The sequence below is a fragment of the Syngnathus leptorhynchus genome, chromosome 5 (genome assembly GCF_054491065.1).
Source record: "Syngnathus leptorhynchus isolate UIUO chromosome 5, UIUO_Slep, whole genome shotgun sequence".
Lineage (NCBI taxonomy): Eukaryota > Metazoa > Chordata > Actinopteri > Syngnathiformes > Syngnathidae > Syngnathus > Syngnathus leptorhynchus.
This window is the reverse complement of record NC_141199.1, coordinates 2,244,137-2,264,011: the sequence shown is the minus strand read 5'-3', so window position 1 is coordinate 2,264,011 and position 19,875 is coordinate 2,244,137. Positions and strand designations below refer to the sequence as shown.

Sequence of the window (19,875 nt, the reverse complement as noted above, 5' to 3'; positions counted from 1 at the left end):
TAATTTCCACATTTTTCAACCCATTCAACCCATTCCAGCTTTCAACTCTTCATATTCTTCCTCCCTATTCCCCAAATTCCCACTTACCATAAATTCCACCAAATTCTCAAAAATTCTCTTTTTCACCTCTAATTTCCACATTTTTCAACTGATTCAACCATTCCAACTTTCAACTCTTCATCTTTTTTCTCCCTATTCCCCAAATTCTCACTTACCAAAAATTACACATTTTCAAATTTAAAATTCCACCAAATTCTCCAAAATTAAGTTTTTCACCTCTAATTTCTACATTTCTCAAGTAATTCAACTCGTTTCAACATCATTCGGCAGCATTCCCCAAAAAGTTATTCAACCATTTCGCCTTCACATTCAATTTCTCCAGAAATTGCAAATTCTAGTTTTAGAAAGTATTTCATATATTCACCGGAGTAAAAGGCACATAAAATAGAAGCTAGGCTGCAACAAACTGAGGTTGACTAGGTATGCATCCACTAGCCAATAACCAATGAGCCCTCTGTAAACAATCGCGTTTCTCCAACTATCTTCTCTAAAATGATCAGAACTGACTAAAGTTTGATCTAACAGATTGGTACCCTATGTTTCCCTTCCATATCGATCCATTAATTTACTCGAAACATTAACAGAGCAGCCTATTTTGACATGAAATAGCCTTGTGTGTATAGCAGCTATCACTATAGCGTTAGCCACCCACAAACTCCCATGAGCCTTCAAATAGCCTCACGGGTACAACAGCTATTCAGTGACGCCCCCTGACCACGGTTGCCGTAATGCTGGGAAGCGAGGCGACCTTGTAATTTACTAGTCGTACTAAAACGTACTGAAACATTTTGCCAGAGCACTGTGTACAACCAGTATGGATCAACCAATTTATCAATTGATCCATATATAAGGCACACCAGATTATATCGGTTTTTGAGAAAATTTTAGGTATTTAGGTGCGCCCTATAGTCCGGAAAATACAGTAAATTATTTTTTTCTGTGCTGCTTGGCAGCCCGGTACCAAGTTACCCACGGACCAGTACCCCTGCTCTAATTGGTTCATCGGGTCAATATATTACGCCAGTATATTACGTCTCTGTGTGCAGAAGCCACATAAAACAACTTCACAGATTTTTAATTCAGTCCACACAAAAGGCACACCTTATTAAAAGACACACCTTCGTTTTTTGAGAAAATTAAAGGCTTTAAAAGCACCTTATCGTGCGGAAAAAAACTGTATTTTTAGACAGTTTATCAGGGATGAGAATGGCAAATGTGAAAAAGCCAAAGTAGCGGGGGTGGGGGGGTATTTTATATACACTGCTCAAAAAAATCAAAGGAACACTTTGAAAACACATTAGATTTCAATGGTGAAAAAGAAAGTTGGATATCTATACTGATATGGACAGTTTAATGTCTCAGGAACAAAAGGATGCCACACATTTTGATGGAAATAAAAGTTTTCAGCCTACAAAGGGCTCAGTATATAGACACCCCAAAAATCTAAGTGAAAAAATGATGTGGCAGCCTTGTCCATTTTGCCTAAATTCAATTTCTGCAATTCAAAACTCTTTTCAATATCTTGTGTAGCCCCCACATGCTTATATGCATGCTTGAAAACGTGGCGGCATGCTCCTAATGAGACGACGGATGGTGTCTTGTGGGATGTCCTCCCAGATCTGTCTAAGGGCATCAGTGACCTCCTGCAAAGTCTAACGAGCAACCTGGCGGCGTCTGATGGACTGAAACATTATGTCCCAAAAGTGTTCTATCTGGTTTAGATCAGGTGATCGTGAGGGCCATTCAGTGTTGTCAATTCCTTCATCCTCCAGATATTGTCTGCATACTCTTGCCACATGAGGATGGGCATTGTCGTGGATCAAGAGGAACCCAGCACCTACTGCACCGGCGTAGGGTCTGACCATAGGTGTAAGGATTTCATCCCGATACCTAATGGCAGTCAGACTGCCGTTCTCTAGCTTGTAGAGTTCTGTTCGTCCCTCCGTGGAAATGCTTCACTAGACCATCACTGACCTACCATCGAACGGGTCATGCTGAATGATGTTGCAGGCAGCATAGCGCTCTCCTTGTCTTCTCCACACCCTTTCACGTCTATCACAGGTGCTCATGGTAAACCTGCTCTCATCTGTGAAAAGCACAGGACGCCAGTGGCAAACTTGCCAATTCTGCTGTTCTACAGGAGGTCGTGCCCTGAGGCCACCCTCGTGAAGTCTGTTTCTGACTGTTTGGGCAGAGACATTCACACCAGTAGCCTGCTGGAGGTCATTATGTAGGGCTCGGGCAGTGCTCAACCTGTTCGTCCTTGCACAAAGCAGCGGATATCAGTCCTGCTGATGGGATGAGGATCGTCTACAGCCCTGTCCAGGTCTCCTTGAGGAACTGCCTGTCTCCGGGAATTGGAATCTCCTCCATGCTCTGGAGATTGTACTGGGAGACACATCAAATTTTCTTGCAAAAGCATGCATGGATGTGCCATCCTGGAAAAGTTGGACAATCTGCGCAACTTCAGGAGGGTTAAGAAATCACCTCATGCTCCCAGTCGGCATGAATGGCCTCCATCTGCAAAACCAGTACTGTTTTGGACACCATCTCGTTGTTGCCCCTCTAGTGCACCTGTTGGTAATTTCATCAACACCAATGCAGCTGAAACTGATTAACAACCCCCTCAGCCACGTGCCTGACCAAAACCTTATCAGAAAAGTGTAATTGAATTCATGCCATACCCTGATAAACAAAATGGTTCCTTTTGTTTTTTTGAGCAGTATATTTTTAGAAGTCTTTCATTCTTACAACTTTTTTATAACAAGGTACAATACTGCAAATATGTTTTTAGAACTCTTATTGTAAGAACTTTTTTTTACATAAAAAGGTACAAGTGTGCGTACTGGAATGTGTGGGAACTCCCTCGCTTCTGCTGGCGTGTGGGAAGTTTTTGTGTCATAATTTCTCAATTTAGAACTTTTATTTTGATTTTTTAATTTGGAAAAGAAAATCCGCAATGTACTGAAGCCGCAATAAATGAACCGCGCGCGATGTAGCGAGAGATTACTGTATGTTGTTTTTCTTGTTGGCCACTAGAGGACACGGGCAGGTCGCGAACTCAGCCGTAAAATTACAGTGAAAATTCAAATTTATTTCTATGAGACATTAGGGTGCCATCCTAAAGGAGTACCAGTGGCGTTTTACTCTTGCAGCCTTCACTGAACTTGGGGATCAAATACTACGCCTCCGGTTTGTGAGCGCAGATCACTGAACAGTGAGCAAAAATTACAGGTTGCTGTCTCAGGTCAGTACCATATTTGAATGTACAGGTATAGGAAGTGAGTTTTTAATAAACAACAGTACTAGTTTTTTTTTTCTATTTAACTCAGAGATGAGAATTCTCCACGGATCCCCGTGTTTTTTCCGTCGAAAGTATCATCGTGACTTGTGTAAATCCGTTGAGAAATTGTTGTTTATATATGGGGGGGGGAGTGGCCGGGCAACGTTAGCCTCGGCGACTCGCGAGCATTTGCCCACCCGCTGCGACGGCATCTTACGGAAATTGACTTGCCTCTGTAAACATAACTAACTGGCAGCTGTCTTATTTTCGGCAGCATTTTGGCGCTACTTTCGTCACATCATTTCCATTTCTTAACTTACGCGGAGAACTCAGTGCTTTCACACCGCCATAATGTGAATTTGCAATTGGGTTTTCATCACTTGTAGACGAGTTATTTAGTTAGATAGGTCTAGGGCGGGGGTCGGCGACCCACGGCTTCAGAGCCGCATGCGGCTCTTTAGCACGCCCCTAGCGCTCCCTGGAATTTTTGCGAAAATGCGTGAAAATGGAAAAATATGTTTTTTTTTTTGTTGTTTTAAATATGGTTTTTATATGGTAATCATGACACAACCATTCTCATGCTGTAAAAATGTATGTAGTTGTAAATATATTAAATAATAATAATAATAATTGATCGGTTTTATACAGCGCTTTTCAAAACACTCAAAGCCGCTTTACATAGAAAACACACACACACACAACAAGTTAAGGGTTATACACAGAGTTGAAGAGGCGAGTCTAGAGATGGTGTTTGAAGGAGTGCTGGGAGTCAGCATTACGGATCGTCGGGGGAAGAGAGTTCCAGAGAGTGGGGGCAGCAACAGCAAAGGCTCTATCTCCAATGGTCCGGTATTTGGTCGAGGTAAAGGGGGTGAGCAAGTTGGTATCAGCAGAGCGGAGTCGGCCGGTGGGGGTATAGCGGTGCAGGAGTTCAGATAGTTAGGTGGGGGCAAGGTTGTTTAGGGCCTTATAGGTGGTGACAAGGATCTTGAAATGTATGCGCTGTTTTATGGGGAGCCAGTGAAAATGACGGAGGACAGGGGTGATGTGCTGTCTGCTGGGTGAGCGGGTGAGCAGAGTTTTTAACATTGTAGTTTGTGAAGGACAGTTGAGGGGAGGCCGTACAAGATGCTGTTGCAGTAATCCAGTCAGGAGGTAATAAATGCATGAACTAATGTCTCTGCTGCAGGGGTGGAAAGAAAGGGACATAGGCGTGCAATGTTTCCTAGATGGAAGAAGGATGTTTTGGTGGCGTAGTTGATATGTGATTTGAAGGAGAGTGTGGGATCCATATAAAGTCCAAGATTTCTGACTAAAGGGGAGGGAGTGACAGAGTGACCTTCAATGCAGAGTGTGAAGCTGTGGTAGGTGGGGAGGCTGGATTTAGGACCGAAGATGATGCATTCAGTTTTGTTACTGTTTAGTTTGAGAACGTTTTGGGTCATCCAGTCTTTAATGTCAGTGAGGCAGCGAGTGAGGGTAGAAAGAATGGCAGGGGAGATGGTTTTGGTGGAGATGTAGAGTTGAATACCATCAGTGTAGCAGTGGAAATTGAAACCATGGCAGCGGATGATATGACCAATGGGAAGTATGTACAGAAGGAAAAGAATGGGGCCCCGAACTGATCCTTGAGGGACTCCATGTGCAACAGGGGTGGTGCGGGATTTTTGTTGGTCAATGGTGATGTAGTGAAATCTGTCAGACAGATGGGATTTGAACCAGGAGAGGGCAATGTTGGTGATGCCGATGGATTCTAGGCGGTTGAGAAGGATGGAATGGTTTACTGTATCGAAGGCAGCACCAAGGTCAAGGAGAAGGATCGTGAAAGAACCAGACACAGAGGAAAGCAGGAGATCGTTAGTGACTTTAAGTAGTGCCGTTTCAGTGCTGTGGTGTGTACGGAAACCAGATTGGAGTGGTTCATACAGGTTATTTGAAAGGAGGTGGGTCTTGAGTTGAGATGTTACGGCAGGGGGGAGTTAGAGGATTTCATGGGGGAGAGTATTTGGGAGATGTCAGCAGAAGTTATGGGGGGAAAAGTTGATAGCCGGGTGACGGATGATGAAAAGAATGTGGGTTCAGGTTGTGGGGTACTAGAGGGGGAGGATAAGAGCTGGTGGTAGATGTTTTCAATTTTTGAGTTGAAAAATGTCAAAAGAGTGTCGCATTTCTCTGGGGTGAATGATGATGAAGTATTGTCGTGGGGTTTGAGGAGTTTGTTTATGGTCGAAAACAGGGAATGTGGGGTTGAAGAACCAGAGTGGATGATACCAGAGTAGTAAGATGAGCGAACTTTATTAAGGGCTGATTTGTAGTGCTGCATAAGGTCTTTGTAGGCGAGGCCATGGACTGTGAGGCCGGTTTTCTTGCATAGTCGTTCTAGCTGTCGAAGTTGTTTCTTAAGTTTATGGAGTTCCGGGTTGAACCAGGGTGCGGAGTGAGTAAAGGTGACCGTTTTGGTTTTCAGAGGAGCCACTGTGTGGAAGGAGGTCGACATAATGTTGTTGTAGGTGTTGACAAGGTCTGTGGGCGTTGGGTTTTCCGGGGGGGTTGGGTCGGAAAGGGTTTTTGATATGCAGGTGGAGAGAGAGTGTCTAAGCAGATGGACTTTAGGTTACGGAAGATAATTGTGCGGTTTTGTTTTGGATCAAGGGTGGGGGTATCAATGTCAAATAAGATGGCTAGGTGATCAGATATGGTAAGGTCAGAGCTAAAAATGTTATGGATATGGAGGCCAGTACTGCAGACTAAGTCTAGGGTGTGTTCATGCTTGTGGGTAGGGAAGGTAATGTGTTGAGTGAAGCCGTAGCAGTTGAGGAAATCCAGGAAGTCCATAGAATGTTTACAGTCAGGGGAATCATTGTGCAGGTTAAGATCACCAAGAAGCAGGAGGGATGATGAAACTTAGAAAAGTGCAGTGATGAATTCTGAGAGGTCAGATAGGAACGATGGGTTTGGTTTGGGGGGGGCGGTAAATAATAACAGTGATAAGGGGTTAAGGTCCTGGAGGTTTAAAAGCCAGATGTTCGAATGATGGGGCAGAGGGAAGGGACAGGGTGCGGGGTTTGAGGTTTTGATTAAAAATTGCAGCAATGCCACCTCCTCTGCCCTCAATGCGTGGGCTGTCCAAGTAAGAGTAACCTGAAGGGGTGGTTTGATTTAGTAAGAAATAGTCCAGGGATTTTTGCCATGCTTCATTTAGGCAGAGCAGATCAAGTTTGTTGTCTGTGATGAATTCGTTGAGGATAAGGCTTTTATTGTTGAGGGAACGTGTGTTGAAAAGGCCGATTTTCAGGGGCTTTTGTTTTAAAGCCGGGGGGGTTGGAATTGACAGGAGGTTGAAAAGGTTCGCAGAGGACGGGTTCTGATGACGTGGGTTGGTGCGATGACGTAAGGAGGAGGCGTTGAAGCCGTTGTGTGAGCTGCGGTCAGTCCAAATTGTTGGGATACAGTTTCCAGAAATTGAAGTGTAAATGAATTTTCGGCGAGATCCGCGGTGAATGTAGGGGGGTCGGCGCAGAAGGGCAAGGTCTCGGAGTGCGGGAACGAGTCGGCGAAGCTCAGCGGGCGTGTAATGGAGTACCATGACAAACGTGGAGAAATGGCGGATCCTGGAGACGAGTGGGGGCATTAGCCGCAGCCAAAAGCCAGATGGTGAGACGCGCAAGCAACTGCGTCGTCATCGACGGCGGCGCGCCGGGCAAAGCCCTGGGGGCAGGAAGCCGCGGCAGCACCGGCCGGCGATGCAGGGCCGCCAAGGAGCCCACCACGTCCAGGTCGCATCAATGGCTCTCACGCCAAGCCTCACGGTACCAACAAGCCCAGCCAGCACACAGCAAACACAGATCGCGCCAAGATTCTTGAAACTATCCTCGGTAATTCGGCGGGTGATCCAGTTTGAGATCGAGGAAAAAAGAAAAGAAAATCAGTATAAGTCGGAGCAGCGAGAAGCGGCAGCCACGTGCCCCCACGCATGCTCAGTTGCTTGATAAAGTTGCTCCAAAAAATGGCGTCAAATAGCAAAATTGCGTCATGGTCTACGACAGCACATGCGAGTTATAAAACAAACAGGTGTGTGAGTGATTGGCCATGGATTCAGAAGGCAAAAAGAGAAAGATTGCTGATGAGAACAGAGGCTTTAAGAAAGAATGGACTGAACTATTTCCTTTCATTGCCAATGCTGAAACATTGTCTGCATGTTTGATTTGCAATGAGAAGTTGTCAATTAACAAGAAAAGGAATTTGGAGCGACATTTTCTGATAAAATGTGCAATTGCAGTGCTGGTGGAGAAATTTGAGGACCGAAAAAACATTTACAAAAAGTGGATTCCATCTCCAAACTCTACTACTGCTGCAAGTTTTGTTGTAGCCTGGGAGATAATAAAGCGCGGAAAACCATTCACCGATGGCGAGTTCATGAAGGGATTCATTCATTAAAATATCAGAGTGTCTATTTTCGGACTTCAAAAATAAAACCTAAATCATTCAGAAAACTAAAGACATGCCTCTCCGCACAATATCACCGATAACCAGATCAAGGACATCAATTCCGATATCGAACAGACAGCTCTGATATACAGGTATGTGAACTCTAATGGGCCGCAAGAAGAAATAATCGAATTGATACCACTATTATTATTTATTTTTTAATTATTTTATGAGTAAGCATACAGCTTATGTAGTGACAGTCTATGTTGCCTTATACGTAAAAGGCTTTAAGATTTTTGCGGCTCCAGACAGGTATGTTTTTTATTTTATTTGGGTCAATATGGCTCTTTGAACATTTTGAGTTCTCGACTCGGTCTAGGAATATATATATATATATATATATATATATAGATAGATCGATCGATCGATCATCGCCCCTCCTCCCCCCCGACCCACGGCTACTTTTCAGTGTTTTTTCACATTTGCCATTCTCATTCCTGTTTGATAACAAGATATGTGGTTGTAGGTATATGTTTCAAAAAAATAACATTTTTCATTAGAAGGAAAAACTTTCTAATTGATTGTGCCATTTTGATGTATCATATTCACCTTTGTAGCCCACAAACCAGGAATATTTTTTTTAACAAAACTGTTGAAATTGAGTGATGAAATTAATGGTTTTGGGGTTGCTATATTGCCCAAATCCAGGAGCTTTGCCCCCTGGGCCCCCTCCAGGCCGTTGCCCTTGGCCCCTTGCAGCCCCCAATGGGAGCCCCTGCGGCCCCCCGGCCTCCAGACCCCGGCTACTTTTCAGTGGTTTTTCACATTTGCCGTTCTCATCCCTGTAAACTGTAGCCCAGAGCAACAAACTATGTGCACACCAAAACACTTTTTCTGAAAGGCGGTGGTCTCTTTCTGTACCTGATTGTTAGCTGGTGCCACCCTGGACATGTGTACATAAAAACTTCCATCTGTTGCAAAGACATTGAACCTTTTGTGGTGAGCCCGCGTCATTATTATCTGCCCAGGGATTTTAGAAAGGGATTACTGCTCCTGTTTACAGTCCTCCGTGTCCTGATGCAGGAATCGAGTGTGACATCATCCACTCTGCGGTTGTTTAACTGCAAACAGAACCGTGAGGCACTGCTGCTGATCTCCAGGGACTTTAACCATGTGACATTGTACTTTGTCCTGCTTCAGCCTCATTACACGACAAAAGTGAGAAGACTATCAAAGACCACCTGAGTGGTCACCTGAGGCTCAGCGGTCTCTGAGAGATTGCTTTGGGACTACCAACCCAGGATGTATTGCTGGAGGTTGTGGACTGTACCACTCGGTATAATGACTTCTGCATGGATGTTGTGGTTCCAGTAAGAACAGTGCACTGCTATGCTAACAAGCCTTGGATTACAAGTGGGATCAAAGACCTCCTGAATCATGAGAAATGGACCTTCAAAGATGATAATCAGCGAGAGGTGAAGCACGTGCAGAGTCAGCTCAGGGTCCAGCTCTCGGGATGCAAAATCGCATTATAGGAAGAAGTTGGAGCAGAAGCTGCAGAAGAACAGCATGAATGAGGATTGGGAGGTTTATCACCGGCTGCGGCCCAAAGAAAGGTATCACTATTGGTAGGGGTATGGAGAGGTCGAACCAGTTGAACGACATCTTCAACAGATTTGACCACTCCCACTTGCCATCACCATTACTCCCATCTGCCCCTTCTGGTCCCAGATTCCCACTGCTCCATCACTCACCTGCAGACTGGGAGACAACACCCTTCTACCCAGGGCGACAGCGGCTCAAATGAGCAGACAGCTGAGGAGACTCCGCCCCAGCAAGGCAGCGGATCCAGACGAGGTACTCGTCTGCTGAAGGCCTGCGCGCTGGAGCTGGGTGACCAAATACAGCGCATCTTCAACCTGAGTCTGCGGGCCCTGGATCAGTAAGATCAAGGGCTGCTCACGCCCGCTGCCTGGGGAGAGTGCCTCGTTCTCAGACTCAGCGTCTGGGTGTTTAGGCTAGAGCTCCGTGAGACTACTGGGGGCCTGGGCTGTCACACCCACTGCCAGGGGAGAGTGCCACGTTCTCGGACTTCCTTTTTTCAGCGTCTGAGTGTTTGGGCTGGAGCTCTGTGAGACTACCAGGGGCCCTGGCTGTCACACCTGCTGTCCAAGGATGGTGCCTCGTTCGCGAACTGACTTTTGAGCTTACCTGGCCAGCATCGCTGGCACCTAATGCCACCTCCACGAAACACTGTCCTCCTGATGGCTGTCCGAGGATGGTGCCTCGTTGTCGGACTGACATTTGCGCTTACCTGGCCAACATCGCTGGAGCCTAAGTGCCACCTCCAGGGCGCCATGTCTTCTGAATGGCTGTCCGAGGATGGTGGCTCATTCTCAGACTGACTGACTGTGCACAAGCATCGCTGAGCCTAAGTGCCACCTTCAGGAGGCCATGTCCTCCTCATGGCTGTCCAAGGGTGTTACCTTGTTCACAGACCCGCATTTACTTCTGACCTGGCTGCGCAGCTGGAGCTTTTTTTTTTTTTTGGGTACCAGGTGTAACAACACTTAGCATTTCCCCCCACCCCCGCTACACGGGCGAACTGTTACTTCCAGGGGCCAGCGCCCTCCTGCCTTCTGTCCGAGGAAAGTGCCTCATTCTTATACTGACATTTATGGGCACCCGGTTGTCTTTGCTGGAGCCCAAGTGCCACATCCAGGAGGCCGCCTCCTCCTGCTGGCTGTCCAAGGATAGTGCTTCATTTTCTGACGCACTTATACGTGCCCCCGGCCGTCTTCGCTGGAGCTAAGCACCACCTCCAGGAGGCTTTCTTCTCATCATGGATGTTTGGGGAAAGTGCCTCATTCTTGGACTAGCCTTTTACGCACCCCCCGCCGTCTTTGCTGGGGCTATGTACCACCTTCAGGAGGCCAATTCCCTCTGATGGCTTGCCGAGGATGGTGCTTCATTCTCTGATTGACTTTTACCCGCCCCCGACCATCTTCGCCGACCGACCGACTGCGTATGTAAAATACGCAGACTGGAGCGACAAACCAATTAGAGATCAAACGTAATATGCTGCAATTTATAAATACTGTTTGTGCAAACCAAACATCATTAGGCCCCTCTAAAATTGCATTGAAAAAGAGACATGCTTACAAGGCAGAATTCAAGATTTCTGAAAACCCGAGATCATTGCTTGAAGAGCAACAAGACAATGAGTGGGAACTTGTCATGTTTCATGGCAAACTTGCCCAACTGTTTACTTTGGATAGAAGATGAGGACTTTGATGAATTTCCATACGAACATCGATCAACAATAATGTGAGTACATGGTTAAGTAGTAGAATTACAGTACAACCAAAGTCACTGTCTTGCTTTCGTAACGGTTCTTTTTTTACCGCAAGTCCAAAGCCCACATTGATACATTTCTGGTTCAATCCCATTGAGAACACTTCAACTTCTCCAAAAATTCTTGAATGCTCATAGGATGATACCTTATCTTTGCCATTTGACAAGAAAAAGGGCGAGAGGGGCTGCTCATCACGACATGAGTTTACATTGACTTAAGCGTCATCGCGCTTTCTTGGCTCATCCAAGCATACTTGTTTTGATGACGCAAAAATGCACTACATTCAGTTCACGTTCGTCCAAAATATAAACAAGTTCATGAACTATCGTTTATTGAACCGTTCAGGTACAACATTGACAACTTTCTAAACCATGGCCGAGTTAATAAGCAACTTCGGACTTTCTGACCACGTCACTGTTCTTCTTACACCCGCGTACAGACAGTGGGAGTGAGAACTTCCAGGCCGGTTCACAAGCGAGTTAGAGTGTGGCCTGAGGGGGCCTATGATGCTCTTGGAGACTGCTTTGGCACTACGGACTGGGAAATGTTTAAGCGGGCGGCCACATGCAACGATCGGACGGACATTGAAGAGTATGCTGACTCTGTGACCTCGTACATCGCAAAGTGCATTGATGATGTGACCCTCACTAAGTACGTCATCGCTCGGGCTAACTGGAAGCCATGGCTGTCCTCGGGCTTGCTCTATTTTGCTGCTCTTTGTCTATTTATTTATTCATTGTTTATTTATTTGGGTTATTTGCTTATTATTCGTTGCTCTTGTCTGTTCGTTTATACTCTTTGTGCTATTTGATTGTGTACTGTGTCTAGTCACCGTGGGACGGTGTGAAACGTAATTTCGATCTCTAATGTGAAGAAATTGACAATAAAGCGAACTTTGACTTGACTTTGAACTGACAAAACAATTGAGTGTGTTCTGTCTGTGTGCCAAATCAGATTGTCATCAGCTGAGTGATGGATGCATGTCCTACCTGAAGCGGATCTCCTCTTTGACTCTTCTGGACATAAGAGGCTGCAAGAACATCAGTATGCAAGCCTGCAACGCCTTTATCGCTGACCTGTCACACATCGCTGTGTACTGTATGATTGAGGAGAAAGTCATTCAATGTCTAACCTAAGCGGTTGTTATTGTCTGCCCAAAATAAACGAGTTTTTCTGACCAGCTATGCTTGCATATCAGTCAAACAAAATGTTTTTATTAGTTTGATCGATTCTGTTAAGGACATAAGTAGTTGTTTTAGATGAAGTCGAATATTTTATTGTCAGTTTATCAACTAATTTTGTTGTGTGAAGATTCAGATTCTAGCAAATTGTGAATGCAAATGGTTCAATCAATAATGTAATTTAAGGGATGAGGCAGGGCAACCAAGTGCAGCACGAACATTTTATTTATGGGTTGAGGAAGAGGAAGGACATGAACAACTGGATCACTGGTGATTGGGAGCAGAGCTGAGATTGCGCACAGCAGGTCTTGCAATGCAATCTCGTAGTTGGGGACGGGCGAAAGATCGAACCTGACAGAACGAGCAGAGGAGCAGAGCAAACCAACTGGCAGGACGTGAGGCAGAATCGTGGTCAAGAACAGGTGAGAGGTCAGGGCAGGCAGTGTTCAGGGTTAGTCGGTCAGACAGGCAAGCAAGCAGGGTCAGCAACACGAATCGGTCGGAAACTCAGATAGAAGCATTGAGCATAAAGGGACAATCGGACGGAGAGTAACGGGGATGGGTTGACATGCTGGAAGCAGGTGTGGTAATGAGTCACAGCGTGTGCAGACGATAGGCGCTAATCACTGCATGACAGGATGGGAGTGGCAGGACCAGAGAGACCAAACTGTCCGAGGAGCCGATTGGAGCGGACAAGTGACATAACACCCCCCCCCCCCCCCCCCAAGGGACATCCCAAAAATAGGACCCCAACACGAGGCGGTCAGGGGAGGAACCAAAGGCATGTCAAAAGTTATCAAAGTAGTTAGTCTCCCAAGTGTCATCGTCGGACTGAACCATTGACAACGCCTCATTCTCAGACGGGGGCCGGAACTGAGACCGGCAAAGGAGCAAAACAGCACCTTCTCGGACAACCCCTTCGACCAGTAGGCCGGTCAGGATGCAAAGCATGACCCGCCGGTAAGAGAGAGCCGTTGCACAGATGGGTCAAAGGCGGTGTCAGGTCCTAAAGAGCCTTGCGGACTTGGGCCAGCTCCTGACAATGCTGCTTGATCTGCTGTTGCTGGAGCTGCTGATGTTGCTGCTGGATGATCTGGGTCAGTGTAGCCATCTCTGAGATACAGCTAATATCCCACTCTGAGCGTAACAGGCAGTCCAAGGTCGAAGGTCCGTGTGCTGCTTACATTATTGGTCAGATTGTTCTGCAATTGGTTCACTGGAGAGTGGAAACAGCACTGGGATTGTGCACAGCAGTTCTTCGAGCGGGCCGGCACAGACTAAAAGTCTGTAGATCATTTGGTTTTACTTTTATGAAGTACTGTATAGTCAGTTATTTCTTGATCACAAGTTGCTAAGAACATGAGGATAACAATGTAAATCATCCCTCTGTTGCAGGAAATGTTAGCATCCAACTCCAGGCCAACATTTACACAAAAAAAAAGAAAATTGAACCTATACAGAATAATCCACATTATAATTACTATGCTTATTCTCAAAGTATTTTGAATAGATAAACTTGGATGAGTCACATTTTATTCAACTGTTCAGGATATTCCGGGTTGATTTGATACCAATTTTATTCTCATATATTTTCTTTTAATACAATTGCTTGCTAGGTCTATATCTGTTAACTTGTTTTTGTCAACCTTATTATCTGTGTTCAGCTTCCTTGGTTTTTATTTTGATATATTTTGAACAGTTTCTTTTTCTTTTTTCCTGGATTTTGTTTTCGTTTAGCTAGCCAAGAACATTTAACACAGTTTTTGTATTGCTTATATTTGTGAAGTGGACAAAAAAGAGAAATAAATGTTTTAAGAAAATTGTCATAAGGTTTGTCTACATCCACTTCACCAAGCTCCAATGCTGTTTCATCAAACAGCTCTCAAATTTATTGCGTTTTTAGTTTTTATACTAGTTCACTAGCGCAGCTTCTTTAATTTCCTTGAAGTCACTGTCAAATTATGACAACAGCTCTCAGTGATGTCAGAAATTAGCAGGCCACTCATAGTTTGACCATGTTATTGATGAAAATGATGATTCTTGTCCTTGCAGTGCGGCGAGCCGGCCGACGTGGTCCATTTCAGACACTAGGTGACAACAAAACATGAGAAACCAAGCCAGGAAATAGTATGCATTACAAAGTTTGTCTGTGTTGGGTCTGTCAACATTTATAAAGAATCTCACAGAGGCAGGAGCTGTCTTCAATGGCAAACGACCCCTGGAGAAGGGCGTAAACCAGACACAGAGCAAGTGTGGCTGAGATTCGCGCCCTTTCTCCAGTTTGGTCGTGGAGTTTACACAAATGCATAGCTTGTCAAACAGCAAGGACATCTCATTACTCCTCATGACTTCAGAGAAACAGAGATGTTATTGTTGAAAAGAGCAGTATGGTCGTTCCATGACTTTAGTTTAACAAAGAAGTAGTCTTGGTGCGCATGGGATGTATACGTCTCATGGCGTACTCATCACTTTACTTAAACAAGACGTTTGTCTGCTTCAGCCATCTCATGAGCTACTCATGAGATGGCTGCCAGAGCTAACCAAGGAGTTTATTGTTTGACGCGACTCATGACTTCAGTCATGTACTCCTTAGCCAGCCACACGCTCCCAAGTCATGAGCACAAGGTCGAACTGTCACATACTGGAAGATCTTCCACACACATACATAGAATCTAATGATAATATTTGACATATTTCCTAACAGTCATAACTCCAGTCATGTGCTCCTTAGTCAGCTACACGCTGCCAAGTCATGAGCACAAGGTCGAACTGTCACATACTGGAAGATCTTCAACACAGATACATAGAATCTAATGATAATATTTGACATATTTCCTAACAGTCTGCTTGCCTTAGGTAACGTAGACTGGTTGAAAAACAACAACCTGGAAGCAAGCTCCAAAAGTGGGTGGGTCACTTTGTGCTAAATATCGTTCCCCAATCACTACGGTTCTTTCAGTGACATGAACTTTAGTGCTGACATCATTTTTACTTATCATAAAAGTGTTAATGTTTATTAAAAGTGTGTAATCTTTATGAAAAGATTACATGCATTCTAAATAATGTGTATATGGATGTATTTCATACTCTTAAAGAAATGGTAACACGAACCCAACATTGGCACTTATGTGATAGGACATAATTTAAAAAAAAATCAATACTAGAATTCTCCACTCTTTACTTACTGGAAATCATTGCACAGACTATCGCTTAAAATGTCCAAAAACAGCTATCAATTGGCACTAAAATTTACAGACATCTTTATTTATGACTACGTCAACAAATCACAAGGATTAGTTTCTCGGTGGCTGATTTAAGAGCAAGAAATGAGCAGCCTAACAGTGGCGAAAGTGCCCTGTCACATCTATTTTTCTCATCACTCACCAAAATATGGAAACTTCTGAGGCTTTAAGAAAGCTGAATTGTGTCTTCTCGAGGATATAGCCAAACACTCCAGATTATAATCTTTCAAATATAGATTTTCCTGACACTTAATACTGCTCTGCCCCACCACCCTTTGCTCCTTCCCTGTCTCTCCTGACCATGTTATATCCAGGGATATTGAGTGCGGCAGGTGGAACATTCTTATTAAGATGGGTCTCAGATTATACAGAGATAGGCTAGATTAATATTAAGTAGCAGGTGATAATTTCTTCCGTTTTTTACATAATACTTCTTAGATTTTAATGTCCACCCAGTAAATTACTAGGCCTTAGGGTCCCACGCTATTTTAGAGTGGTTGACAGATTGAAAGAATGACCACTTTCGGTGCTCGGCTATCCCTAGATTGAGTTTTCAGTTTACGGTTGTTACTGTTCCGACTCTAACTTACTGTGCAAGAACAACACAGGAGACAGTATGCCCTTTGAACACTTGCACGTGGAGAACCTGTTCGTCATTGTAAATACAACAATGTCCGAACAGGTTCTGCAAGTGGAGAATTTGCTCGTTGCTGTTGACACAGCACTGTCCGAACAAAGTCTGCCGCTGCACCCATGCAAGAGAGTATTTATTGAGAAAAGAAGGGTGGGGGTGACAATTTACATGTGTGGTGGCCAAGGTGGGGGTTGAAACACCTGGCCTCTGATCACATCATAGCGGGGGATGTTTTACAATGTTGAGTAGACAAAACAACTTTGATTGCGTCTTCTACAATTGGTCAATCAGTGCAAAGGATCTTAGCACTTTGTTCTACTCCTTTGTTAAGACAGGACAAGCTTAGGTCAATCACCACTGATTACATTCCAACATAATATGATCAACCTAATCTAGGTCAATCACCACTGATTACATTCCAACATAATATGATCAACCTAATTTATTCAACCCTAACATATCCCTCCTGTTTATCATATGATGTTGTCAGGAAAAACAATTTAAAAAACAAAAAAAAAAAAAAACAACAAAAACACAGAAACAGCGTATCATTGCAATCTACGTAGATCAATTTTAGTGTGTGAGTGAAAAACCTGCGGCAAGATGTTATAATGCAGGAAAAGTCTCACACGGTCCCTCTGCCTTAGGCGACCAGAATGTTACCAATAACAACAGTCAAGACAAAAATTGCTCGTGATTGTTCAGCCGTCGGGGGCTTGGCACGCCCACTGTTGGAGGGTGAGCACAATTCTCACCCCCTCTGCAGCACTGCTTCGTCGGGGGAGAACCTGGAAGTGTCTGCCGTGTGGTTGTCGTCTTCAGTGGCCAGGGTAGACTACCTGGCCACCAAGGGGGAAGAGGATTATTCTGCCTCTATTTGAATTGGGGGCGGGGAGATAGTGATGGTGGATCTGCTTCCTTGCTGGAACCGTCGTGTTGCAGTCATCAAGTCCAGAACCATCCCCAGACAGGATCATGAGAGTCAAAGGTCACAACGGTCCTGCGTCGACGTGCAGAAGAGTTGGACGTGCAGAAGAGTTGCGTGCTGTCGTCAGCTGATGATGTTGTATCCTGTAGGTGTGGTCTGTCACCCACACTGGTGCAGACACTTGTCCAGTTGGCGGGCAGCATCGGACAACCACTTGAAATGGCTCTCTCATCCTGACACTTAGCAGTGACATCCAAAGCTCCCATCCAGTGTCCTCCTGGAGAGCAGTCGTCGTTGATGCATTTGTGGGTCTTGTTTCCTTGGATGTAACATGTATAGTTCACTTCAGCTGGTCTCTCTGTGTAGGCCACTTGCGGCAACGTTCGTCCTTTAACAGTTGCGTTGACATTAATCCAAAAGAGTTTGATCACAGGTTCTTTTCTGTGAGTCCAATAAAATCCATGTGCATGATTTGGAATGGGTAAGATGGTTTTGGAAATGAGCCTCTCTTAGGTCTCATGTTTCCTTGTGGATTATGTTTTACACAAACAGGACATGCTTTACAAAAAAAATTAAGTAAGCATCTCAACCAAAGGTAGTGAATTGACCATGAATTGACCTCATCCCTCCTGTCGACGCATGGCAAGGCCCATGTGTTGCAATTGCTGCTGCCTTAAAAAGTGATTTTGGTAAAACAGGTTTGTCATTGATGCGGTGGATATTATCTGTATCCACCAAGTGTTTCCGCACCCTGTTGTCTAATTCAGGTGGGGAACCATTGGGGAGCGCATATTTTAGCTGTTGCTGATAAGCACTCTCAGCTGCATCATTGAATGGGATGCCATTATGCACCCTAAATTCTTTTTCAAATGTTAATGGAATGGCAGCCTCATCACTTTTTATCTTTCCATTTTTGGTCTTTTGAATTTGTTCACATCGCTCGTGAAGTTTTCAACCACACTCTAGCACATTGCAATTCTCCCTCTTATCTTTCCTTTCTCAGTCCTTTTGTCTTCCCAGCCACACTCTCCTCCAAAACATCAACCACTATTTTCCACATTTCAACTTCCCTTCTACTCCATACTTTTTCTTCCACTTTGGCATGTATCGCATACTTGCCATGTACTTCTCATCACCTTCAAGAGTTTAGAGATTTACCGTTTTTTGTTTCCTATCTTAACTTGGTATTTTTCGATTTTTCCAATTTTTATTCAATTTTTTTGTTTTACTTTTTTGAGGATCCTCAATGCAGGATTAAATTGACCGTTCAACAACAATTGCCTCTTAGTCAAATTATCCTACCATTCACACTCTCAACCACACAACTTTCATGCAAACAGCTCGGAAAAACAGGCAAAAAAAAGAATCTACGCCCTTCTTCAATTAAGAAAAAGAAGCTCTGTCTTTTTTTTTTTTTTTTTTTTTTTTTTAACCTGTTCCTTCCACTGGGACTCTAACCCAAGCTGTTCTTTGGCTCGGAAAAACGTACAAAGAAAAATCTACGCTCTTCTTTGAATCACAAAAAAGAAGCTCTGTGTTCCTTAGCACGTTCCTTCCACTGGGACTCTAACCCAAGCCAGATCCCGCAGCTTGGAAGAACAGACAAAGAAGAATCTACGCACCTCTTCAATGAATGAAAAGGAAGCTCTGTTTTCCTTAGTCTGTTCCTTCCACTGGGACTTTAACCCAAGCTGTTCTTTGCCTGGACAAACCAAAACGTAAACTTCATAGCTCGGACAAACCAAAGCCGTACACTTCATAGCTCGGACAAACCAAACCGTAAACTTCATAGCTCGGACAAACCAAAAGCCGTATATCTTGTGCACCTCTAATTTTTTACGCGTGTCTCATAGCTCGGACAAACCAAAGCCGTATATCTTGTGCACCTTTACGCGTTTACACTTAGGGCTTTAACTTACTTGTCCCCTGGTTCGTTGCACGTTCGGATTCCGTCAATCCACTGCTGTTCGACGAAGGCAGACCTTAGATGCTGGCCCAGCGAAGAATTTACTTGCCAGGTCTTTTCTTTACCAGGTCCTCCTAATGGACGCTGGCTTGTCGACAATGCAGCACGTCGTCCTCCGTCGATCAGCAGCGGGTATGTTGGATCCGGGTCACGGCACCAAAATGTTAGAGATGTTCCGACTCTAACTTACTGTGCAAGAACAACACAGGAGACAGTATGCCCTTTGAACACTTGCACGTGGAGAACCTGTTCGTCATTGTAAATACAACAATGTCCGAACAGGTTCTGCAAGTGGAGAATTTGCTCGTTGCTGTTGACACAGCACTGTCCGAACAAAGTCTGCCGCTGCACCCATGCAAGAGAGTATTTATTGAGAAAAGAAGGGTGGGGGTGACAATTTACATGTGTGGTGGCCAAGGTGGGGGTTGAAACACCTGGCCTCTGATCACATCATAGCGGGGGATGTTTTACAATGTTGAGTAGACAAAACAACTTTGATTGCGTCTTCTACAATTGGTCAATCAGTGCAAAGGATCTTAGCACTTTGTTCTACTCCTTTGTTAAGACAGGACAAGCTTAGGTCAATCACCACTGATTACATTCCAACATAATATGATCAACCTAATCTAAGTCAATCACCACTGATTACATTCCAACATAATATGATCAACCTAATTTATTCAACCCTAACAGTTACGGTGGCGAAAGGTAAAGTGAAGAAAGTTTTGAGGAAAGTTCTTGATGTTGAATGTATGGATGATGATGGCTCCCACTCCCAAGTGAGGCTACGACAGTGTC

At 44.5% G+C, this 19,875-nt stretch overlaps 1 protein-coding gene across 6 annotated transcripts in view; it reads left to right on the top strand.

Moving 5' to 3' along the window:
- The window catches only part of LOC147056229 (lysine-specific demethylase 2A-like), a 161,303-nt gene extending 144,563 nt beyond the window's left edge, over positions 1-16,740 (top strand). For all 6 annotated transcript variants that reach the window (XM_085912640.1, XM_085912637.1, XM_085912636.1 and 3 more), the window contains one exon: positions 12,081-16,740. In XM_085912640.1, the coding sequence (XP_085768766.1) occupies positions 12,081-12,262 (182 nt within the window). In that variant the 3' untranslated portion in view covers positions 12,263-16,740. The remainder of the gene's footprint in view (positions 1-12,080) is intronic.
- Positions 16,741-19,875: the final 3,135 nt, after the last annotated feature.